The 11,240-nt window shown below is 31.9% G+C and overlaps 1 protein-coding gene across 1 annotated transcript; it reads left to right on the forward strand.

Moving 5' to 3' along the window:
• The first annotated feature begins 2,421 nt into the window (after nt 1-2,421).
• Nucleotides 2,422-3,715, forward strand: LOC134726247 (FMRFamide receptor-like). Its single transcript, XM_063590648.1, has one exon. It carries the CDS (start codon nt 2,422-2,424, stop codon nt 3,457-3,459), a length of 1,038 nt encoding a protein of 345 aa, XP_063446718.1. The 3' UTR covers nt 3,460-3,715.
• Nucleotides 3,716-11,240: the final 7,525 nt, after the last annotated feature.

Consider the following 11,240-nt stretch of genomic DNA (forward strand, 5'->3'; position numbering starts at 1 on the left):
CCTCTAGTGTTAAGTTATAAAGCAATTAAAGCTTATTTGAACTTAATGTTTGAATAGATAAAATAAATAGAATAGAAAGTGTATGTCGTTCTGGTAAATATGATAAAATATAAACCGCCCTAAAGTATTATGGCAAAAGCTTAGTTGAACCATTGTATGAAAACTTAAAAGAAATCGAAAATCTTTCTGAATTATGATATATAATAGCCCTCTAGTATAATAACTAGTGCTCGAGTTCAAGACCCGTAACAGCTATGTCCAAAACCAGAACAATCTCGTTCTGATATTTAAAAGTAACTTGTCGTATAAAAAATACATTGTTACATAGTTGTTATCCACTGGTTATATCAAATCATTGTGTCTCTATCAAATCATTGTGTCTCTATCAAATCATTGTGTCTCTATCAAATGAGTTACGCTGACGTATCAAAATTTATATAAAACACATAAACTCGGTTCTCTCCTGGACTTTTCAAAATGCACGAAATTCGCCGTTCCTGAACCTAATGCATTCTGGGTAATATTCTTAAAAAGCGTACACCAAAACGTTATGATTGGTTTAAAACGTTCTAAACAATGGAAATTCAACCAATGATGTAACATTATTTTCATTTTGGTGTTCGAACAATGAGATTACCCATAGTCCTTTAGATTCTAAAAGGAGAATTGAAAGACAGATAATTACATTGTCTGAATGTCTGTCTTTTGGAAAAAGATCATTTACATAATTGTGATAGATAATTTTCAGTAATACATCGTTAGATATATCTGCTGTTGATTAACACTACATGTATATCTATAAAAAGCAGATTCTGCTTAGTTTGCACAATCATGTTCAAGTCTAAGTAGTTGTGTTGGAAACACCAATTTGTCCCTTTACACCAATTTACAGAATTAACCCTAGCCATATGTACTTAAAATGTTTAATTTTCTTTATGTGTTTTTTTTATTATTATTATTGCGATATCTTGATAGAATACATGCAGATTTTGCAAAAAAAAGAACTTGCTATTTAGATTTGGAATGCATTTTATTTTATGCAATTATAATTTCCATAATTTCAATATAAAAAAGGGAGATGTGGTACGATTGCCAATGAGACAACTATCAAACCGAAGTAAAAATGAATTGGATGAAAGCAACTAAACGCAACCGTGAGACCTTCAACTACAGGAAAACCCTATATCGCCTGGACGGCTATAAAAGGCCCCAAAATGAAACATGCGAAATAATTCAATTGAGAAAACTAACGGCCTAATTTATAAAAAAAAAAAAAAAATCAATTTCATTCATATACTCTGTTCAACAATCCCTATAATAGATTAATAGATTCACGCAAACATTTCTAAATTTACAAAAAACACTAAATTAGTTTTATTCTTCCTCTAACATGGTATTTTGTCTGTCGAAAAAACGTGTAAATGATTATGTCGCTTATAATTTAGTGGATGTCTTTTTTTATATATAGGCATTGAAATTGTTAGTCTTGTAGTTTTTTTGCATATTATGTCCAATTAAATTATTCCTAACTTGTCTAGCCCCAGGGATGAGTAGGAGTTTGATGACATATGGTATAGACAGTTGCTTATTGTTGAAGACATAATGTTGGCCATTTAATTTCTCCTTTAAAATCATGTTGTTAGTTAGTGTTACATAGGCGTTAAGCCTTATCTTGTTGTTTAAATAATTCATATTTCATAAAATAATGTTATATATAAATCTAGTGAAAGGGACCACAGGTTTTACAAATGGTTCAACTTAATGTGGATAGAATATTCATTTTCATTCTGTCTTAGACCAGACTGTATTTTTCAGTTCTCACCAAACCTGGTTTATTCATTTCAAAACTCCCCACACAAAAAAAATCGAATGGTCGTCCTTTGAATATGAATGTAACATGAAATATATTTCTCATTATGAAACCTAACGGTACGTTCCACTTGATGGCTGTATTTGAACACCACTTTGAGTGACAACTTTCTGAAATACTTTCTTGTATGGCATATTTAAACTACATGATGAGGAATCGCATTTAAAAGACTTTCAGAAAAAAAATCTCCTTAGATAAAAGAATGTATATATTACAATGGGACAGTTTTGCTATACCACAAACGTACAAAGTAAGAGCTAATAGCAACATATTAAGCTAACAGGAAAGAGGGTAAATGAGAGTCTGAAGAACATGACCGTGTATAATACTACCACTTAATTAATTAACAAAAAAAGGACGTAATACCCGGGATTTTTTTTTTATCAGAAAATATTATATACAATACACAGCGTGCTCTTGAAGTGTTGACATAGTAACATATTAAGAAGATACTCCACTTTTCTAAAAATAAAAGAAATAAAAATCTACCTTATTTTATTATGTTTTTTTTATTTTCCAGGAAAATGATTATGAATTCAACAATAGTTACCATGACCACGTTCAATGATTCCGATGTTTCATCAGAAACCTATCCTAGCTCGAATCAGGTACGGGATGAGGTTGATATGGTTGCTGTTATTTGTAATAAGTACATTGGACCAATTCTTTGTGTCGCTGGTGTTTTCGGAAATATACTCAATTTGATAATTTTAATCCGAGGACGATTGAATAATCCTCCATACTTCTACCTTAAAGCGCTTGCAGTCACAGATATGTGTGCATTGGTGCTATCATTCCTCCATCTGATGGTCTCGAGCAGATCAACATTATATGCATGGAAGTTCTTTGACGCTTACTTGTTTTTTCCACTTGTAAATTTTTTCACTGCTTCAAGTGTCTGGCTGACAGTTGGGGTAACAATTGACCGATTTTTATATGTTAAAGCGCCATTGTGGGCTCGAGCTCAATTTTCGTTGAGTAGAGCCAAAGTAAGAATAGCAATTATTCTAGTTGCAACAATTTTTATCACAGTTCCAAGATTCCTGTGTTTCAGTCTTGTAGGAGCTACCGACCAATACCATCTTTATCCAACATCGTTCAGAGCTTCACACAATTATCGCGTTTATGACATAGTTTGCATTGCACTATTTCACGTCGCGCCATTGGTCATATTTGTATTCTGCAATTCGTATTTGATATATGCTGTGCATAAAGCGAGGTCTATTCGGAAGGAATATGATATCAGAAACAATAAAGAAAAAGATTGGCAACTGGACCAAAGGAGATTTACAATAACACTTATTTCTATTGTGCTATTGTCTATAATTGCCATCTTACCGTCAACGATCGGAGATTTTACTCGGCTGTTACATATTCCGTTCTCGCACTATCATAAATTACGACACATAAGTAACATGTTGCTTCTCCTTAACCTTTCTGTCAACTTTCTGTTGTATTGCGCATTTAACAAACGATTTGTGCGCGTAATGAAATCGATGTTCGGAGGTGGTTTAATCAAGGTGAAACTGTCGATACGTAGGACGAAATCCAGCAGGTATTCCCGGACTGAAACTAACATGTACATGTAACAGACATTATTGTACATATATATTGTTTTGTTAGCAGTGATAAGATTTCTAACTCTGATCCGAAGAGGAATCACTGTAAATAAATATTTGTATATAACATGTATATAATATTTTGATGACATGTAAATAGAAAAAACACTAAGCAAACACGACAGTAATATTAAGTTGGTTATTTACTGTTGCTTTACAACGAGAAGTTAGGAAATGTTATTGGTTGAAATATTAGGTATTAATTAACACAGATAATTGTGTGAATTTTTTTTATGACAGAAATTTTGTAAATATATTAAATTTATATACTTGTGTTTAAACATCCGACTTGAAAATTCGCTATGATAAATAAACACTGCCTTCAGTGTCGTACTGACTCGTGATTTATCGAACAAAAATGACGTAAGATCGAAAGATATAGGAGCATTATTGGGGGACATTACAAAGATCTCAGTACATTGATAAGAAAAATAAAACATGTCCACTGCCTACTACTGCGATTTTGTCATTTTGGATTAAAACGCGATTTTAATTTCTGCGATATTGAGAAAAACCTTATTTAATTGATATAAAAAAAAATCAAAATGTAAGTTTAAATTACTAGCACTGCAATTATAACTCTGCCGCATTTCTTTTGCTATAATAACCACGTGAACATTGCAATAATATCTGTATTTACAGTATATTCTAAACGTTCTATTGAATTTACCTTCATTTGGCATGCACCTATTAATGTTTGATTAAATAAAGCAGGGGTGTACACCGAATAGCCAAAACCATCTGCTCAGTGCTAGATAACGAAATAAACTAATTTATTATTAAATTTGGTAATTATTTTTGGTTCCTTTACAGTTTCCATAATTTCTGCCAACCCTCAAATTTTTTTTCCGAACTTCCATTTCAAATCTTTATGCGCAGCCATTGTATTTCTCAATTTTTATTAGATACTAACATTCTAAACACTTGTCTGGTTTATGTTAAAGGTTCTTGGTTTTTTTTTTAAATTGTAATAATTTAAAAGACTTTCAGCAAAATAACTTTAATTTCTTCCGAGGAAGCACATGTCTCATTAAAAATCTGCAGACGTTGTCGCGATAACTCTTAAAATCTTGCATTTAATCATTTTGTTTCATAACGATTCCTTTGAGGAAATACCAAGTGAGATACAAACATAACTTCTACCTCGGTATTTCTTCTCCATTACATTTACATATTTTTTATTATATATTTTGAAAATAAAATGTCATGTACTTGTCTTTGTAACATAAAACGTTTTATAAATTTCTTGCGCCCAACGCTCCTATCAGGGTTTACCTTCATCAGTATAGTATACACTCAAAAAGTCCCGAGTTGAAACGATAGTTGCACGCAACCAATCGTAAGAGAAATAATATGGTATAAATCAACGGTCAATTTGAGATCCATTTATCATTATTGCTCTAATTATGAGGTATTCTAGTGCACTAAGCCTATAGTATTTATATACGACTGATTGCTTAAATAGTAGACGAAAGGGTGTGCGTTACATAAACATCTATGAGCAGGAACTATTTTATTTTAGTATACTCTTTTTTGAACGAGACCAATTTGTTCGTGCAACATCTTACAAAGTTTATCATTTTGCAAAGAATGTCTCTCAAACCGGTGTTAATGAGACCGTCTTAATTTTCCTTTTATAGAGGTAATAGAGTGATTTTGTTTTGGTTTGCTGTCTTCTGAAAACCTCACTCTGACTTTGAGATGAAGGACAACAATAAAAGATTTGATCCTTTCCTTTTTTTTAGTTTTTGCTGGGCTTGAACAGATTTTGTGTTGTGAATGAATATTCTCTATCCTTTATGTTTCTCTACTACACATGTAAATATTCCTTGCACTATATTGTGGTTAGAGTAAGAAATTGAAGACGAATATATGTACTGCTTCCGGTACGACAATTTCTCGCTACATTGAAGACCTGTTGGTGACCTTCTGCTGTTTTTTTTTTCTATGGTCAGGTTGTTGTCTCTTTGACACATTCCCCATTTCCATTCTCAATTTTATAAATTATACCTAACTAAATAAAGATACATTGTAAATGAAAATATGTTTAAACATAATTGAAGAAATGTATTTTTTAAGATCCGAACATATAGGCCTTATATTAATTCAAAATCTTCTTAACCAATGTTTAGGTGACAACACCAAACTTTCATTCAATCTGGTATCTATGATGAGTTTATCATGTATTACTCGAAAAGGATGTCAAAATAGAGGTAATCAGAGGATACTATGAATACATGATGATGTTAGGTACACGTACATGAGACAACAACAACATTAAAGCAACAACAACCTAAACAAACAACAACCGATGCACAAAGAATTATAGTAATATATTTCGTCATCTTCTATGAAGAGGACCAAAAATGTGTTCTTTGTCTTTCTAAAAAAAAAAAATAACAAATTGTTTCTTCATTAGTCTTACTTGAAATTTTACAACATTTCTATCGTGCTTTTTGTCCGCAATTTGCTTTTTGTCCACTTTTGCTTTTTGTCCGATAATTTTGCTTTTGTCCGACACTTTTGCTTATCGTACAAAAAGCAAAACGGACAAAAAGCAACGGACAAAAAGGAAAAGTGTCGGACATAAAGCAAAATTATCGGACAAAAAGCAAAAGCGGACAAAAAGCGAATTGCGGACAATAAACACCGTATCAGTCTGTGATGCATGTTTACACAGTTTTGGCTGATAGATCCCAGTTTCAGTTTAAAAGATCTATAAACAGTCGTCATACAAGTGGGATGTTTAGATAGCTGCAAAACCCCGTTTAATTTAACTATTATTTTTAAACAATGTCACATCATAGACAAACAACATGAAACATTTTAACAAGTTAAACAAACACATAAATAAACCTGAAAAGACGTCAACAAACAGTGGTTGGTGACAGTAAGTCAGAAAACTGACAGTTGATTTTCATTCGTTCCGTTATTTGGGATATAGACTAACGTTTCATCATGTTATATGGAACCTACATAAAGTTCAGTACTTTTGTTAATACATTTGACTGGGAAATTCTCAATAATTCTCACAAAGTTTAAGATTTTAAGTAACGACTTTTACGAAAAATTAGATTAAAACCGAAAATTGATAAACCTTTTCCACAGGAGACTGTAAATGTACATCAAAACTTTGAACTGATTAAGTTACACGTGACATCAAAGTTTAGAAATTATATAAAAATATCTAATTTGATAACTCAATTTTCTAAATTTGTCAGAAACTTAATGCCCATGTCGTGTCTATAGCTTGGTCATGAATAACATTTGAGATCAAGATTTTTTTAATTTGAATGAAAAAAAATCATATATTGTCATAAAAAAAATGACTTTTTCATATTTCGAAACATGAAACAAGAAATTACACAACATGTGATATTGCTCGAATATTCGTTTAAACAAGGAATAATTGTCATATGAAACTGTATGAAATGGCATTCGCTACAGCAACGTGTTGTGGTATATTCGCACAGGCTAGAGCAACGAAGTAATTGTCATAGAGTAAATCTTAAGAATCACCTTACTTTGTGTTTTCAAGGAAGATAAATCCAAGAATTTCCACTTAATTTTTATCTAAAGGTAAATACATGTATGTTTGATTGGAAACACCGATAAAACCTCAGCGACTTGATTTATTTAGTGTGAAGTAACGAGTACTGTTCCCCTGTTATCTTCGACCCACTATTACGGATACTGTTTATGTTCACCATTTAGTATTAAAAAAAGATGTGGTATGATTCCCAACGGAAAAACTCTCCAACAGAGACTAAATTACGTAGAAGTTAAAAACAACTAAACAGCCTTCAAAAAAGAGCAAAAGCCATTTTGGACAGAAAATTATAAAGGTACAGAAGTGACACTTGTTGAAAAAATTAAATGAGGACATTAACACTTGTTTATGCTTCTGCAGATGAAATTTATAAATAAGTGTAGATATGTTGGTCTATTTATAGAGCATGTTCATTCTTAAAAAAAAAATATAAGTATTTCGAAATTTTTATTTGTAATTTATTGTTTTGCACTGAAACATATGATACGCGTAGGTCTTAAAGTACACGTTTCACGCCTTCTATAGCAAAATACCAATGACACTCCTTTTTAATCAAAGACTAATTACAGAACTAGAAATCATCCTTTTAATGTAATATTGGACATTGTATATATTATGATTAATACCTATCAAATAAATGGATTTATTCAATAATAATTTAATCTTACATTTGAATAGTTTTTCGTTCATGTGTTTGATTCATAATTATAGTGAACGTTTTATAGTTGCCAATAATAAAGTATACAACTGCACGACAAAACTAAATGCGGAGTCAGCCATGAGAAAAAAGTTAATTAATGAGTTCTGATTGTCTTTATATAACAATGACATTATTTCAAATATATACAAAACAGGATAAAAGCAGATCTGGATTCAGAATAATGATAACATTTTATAACATTCATTCATTCATTTCTTTCCTCTATCAATATACTCATCAAAGATACCAGGATTGAAATTTTGCATTTGCGCTATGCGCGCGTTTCGTCTACATAAACTCATGAGCCTCGTGCTTATTATTACATGCTCATATATTTTGCACATATATATTACTTTGCAAATGCGTTAGCCGTTATTTATGTTCTCCTGTATTACTGTACACAGATCTACACATGAAAATGCAGAGCTTTGGACCAGTTAGCGGCGTACATAAATAAGAAATAACTATTTTCTTTACAACTAAAAGTTTACTGCAAACGAATTGCTACATTCATATCATCTCTGTTTTTATATACAATGGACACTACGACAGAATAGATCTATTTATACTAATTTGAAAATTGATAAATAATCTGAAAGACATGGTGTCACAACCATTTAAATTCTAGTTACTATTCTTCTCTTTGTTAACATCTTTATAGCGCATATACTAGATACCTAGCCACTTAAAAGGAGATGATCCACATCTGCAAACGAGTTTTATGTGTGTTACATAATGAAATGTTTTCAGAACAAAATATAGGAAGACATAACTTTAACCTTTGAAAAAGTAAATAATTATAGGTCTAAGTGCGTTCTTCAACACGGAGCCTTGGCTCACACCAAACAGCAAGCTATAAACGGTCAAAAAATGACTAGACAGTGTAAAACCATTCATGCTTACATTTGTATTTCTCGTTTTAAATATAAATTACGCCGTTGGTTTTTTTTCCTTTTAAATGGTTTTATACTTGTCTAGTAATTGTTTGGGGTCCTTTATAATTATAGTTTGCTGTTCGGTGTGAGCCAAGGCTCCGTGTTGAAAACCATACCTTGACCTATAATTGTTTTCTTTGATACATTGTGACTGTGATGAGTTGTTTCATTAGCACTCATACCACATCTTCCTATATCTATTATAATGTAACATGCTTTGTATAGACAAAGATGTTACGTGATATACGTAAATGTTGCTTCACCTTGTAATTGTTAACTGAAAATTGGGCTCTTCTCTTAACTACATATAATTAGCCTAGAGTTATAGCTCATAACAATTAAGTAGTCAGTGAACAGAAAACATGTTGTAAATTAAATGGACATTAAACGGACGTAAATTTTAGTAAGATTTCAATTTACAAGATATGGAGTATTGAAGTGTTCTACCCTCTAAAATATAATGCAAATATAAATCATTAAATAACATCGAAGGGACCAACCTAAATCGCTATTTTAAAAGAGATACGAAAGATACTAGAGGGACAGTCAAACTCATATCTAGATTGAAAATAAACTGACAACGCCATGGCTAAAATTAAAAACAAAAACAGACAAATAATAGCACAGATGACACAACATAGAAAACTAACGACTAAGCAACACCAACACCACCAAAAGCTGCGGCTGACCTAAAATAATCCGGAAGGGTAAACAGATTTTTCTCCACATGTGGCACCTGTCGTGTTGCTCATGTTATTACAAATCCGGTAAATAGTATAGTTCGGTAGGCCACATTCGTGAAAAGGGAAGGGTATTGTAGTTACAACATTAGGAACATATCCGATATAATCTGTGAAACGGTTATTCCATAATGGTCAACCACCTCGGAATGGCGTCCGAAAATTTACGAAGGGATGATTTCAACTTCACCATTTGGAACTCTTGGTTTAATAGCTTCCTTAGGAGCAGCAATCCTCTATCAAGGAAATCAAGCTAGGAAATACAAGCCCGGGAATATCTTGTCAATTGGAAGATATATACTCTGTATGCAGGCGCTTCTGGAATATTGCAACATAGAAATGAAAGTTCACAATTGGGAAGCTGAATTCATCTCTTTTGTCGTAAAGTTTTGTTTTCAACCTTCCCTTATTGTCAATTTCTAGATGTAAGTCAAGATATGAGGCAGACTTAACTGTATCTGTAGTATCCTTTATCTTTAGTTCGATGGGATAAATTAGTTAAAATTAGTCTCCGAATTTTGTATTGTTTAGTGAGAGAACATTATCTATATAGTGGAACGTAAAGTTAAAGGATATTGCTAACTTCTTATCTGTCTCACTTAGAAGTTCCTATATGAAGTCGGCCTCATAATAATAAAGAAACAAGTCGGCAAGAAAGAGGCAGAACGGGTTCACAGGTCACAGCGACCTGTAGTTGCTGGCCTTCTGTGGATTCATTTATTTTCCATGGGTACTAATTTTCGTGGATTAAGAAAAACTTTCATATTCGTGAATATTTAATTTCATGGTTTTATTGAAGCCTGCACCAAATGTTACACCCGTCGTGTTGTTTGTGTTCGTACAAACCTGGCTTAAAGTCTCATTATTTCGCATATTGATGAATCATGATCTATCATGCGAAGAAAAAGAGGTTATTGACAGCAAAGGTAAAATATTCGTGATTGTTTGTTTAGCACTGGCATTGCAGAAACATACATTTTTTTACTTGAGTTAAAAAAAAATACGCAATCGCTTTTTATAAAACAGTTCCAATTTAATTAAAAGCCATTTATAACTATTCCTATCAACTCAAAATAAACATTTAAAAGTCAAACCTTATCCTTCTAAAATTGTTTGCTTTGTAAAAATATAGTTATTGCTATTTTAAACCCTAGTTGTGAAACAGCATGAAGTGATATTTTATTTGATTAAATTTCCTATTTCGGTGAATGATTATTCATATTGTATGTTTTATCTTTTTGAAGAGATTATTTTTCTTTTGAAATCATTCAAATTTGAAAAAAAATCTCATTATATTTCCTTTGTCTTTTAAGATCAGTACTTAAAATATACAAGAAGATATCGCATGGGTCAATCAAACTAGGATAAGGACAAGGTATGCCGAGCTACATTCATGACCTAAAGTAGAACTCCCTTTTCATAAATCTATGCTACATGTATCTAGTCGTTGATGTTCTCATTGCTATTGTCCCCAGCCTGTTTGTGGTACGGGCGACATATCGACATACGGTGTCTCTCCATCAGGACTTGTTCGTGCTTTCACACATACATTTTTTTTGTAGATTGCATGAAAATTTTAATCAATGTTTTGTGTCAGTAACGTTTCGAACGGCTTTGAAAATAAATGCTTATCGACATTTTTAATTCATTTAATTTTTTTTCATCCCGCCATCTGGTCTTGTGTGCCCTGTCACAAATACAGTTCTTGCCAGAATTTGATAAATCAAAATCAATGGATTTAATAAGACAAATCTCTATAAACCAGATCGAATATCAATGCCGAAAAGCTATATTTTTTTTTAAGTTGTTGTGCACCTTGACAATGT

The sequence above is a fragment of the Mytilus trossulus genome, chromosome 7, assembly GCF_036588685.1.
Source record: "Mytilus trossulus isolate FHL-02 chromosome 7, PNRI_Mtr1.1.1.hap1, whole genome shotgun sequence".
NCBI lineage: Eukaryota > Metazoa > Mollusca > Bivalvia > Mytilida > Mytilidae > Mytilus > Mytilus trossulus.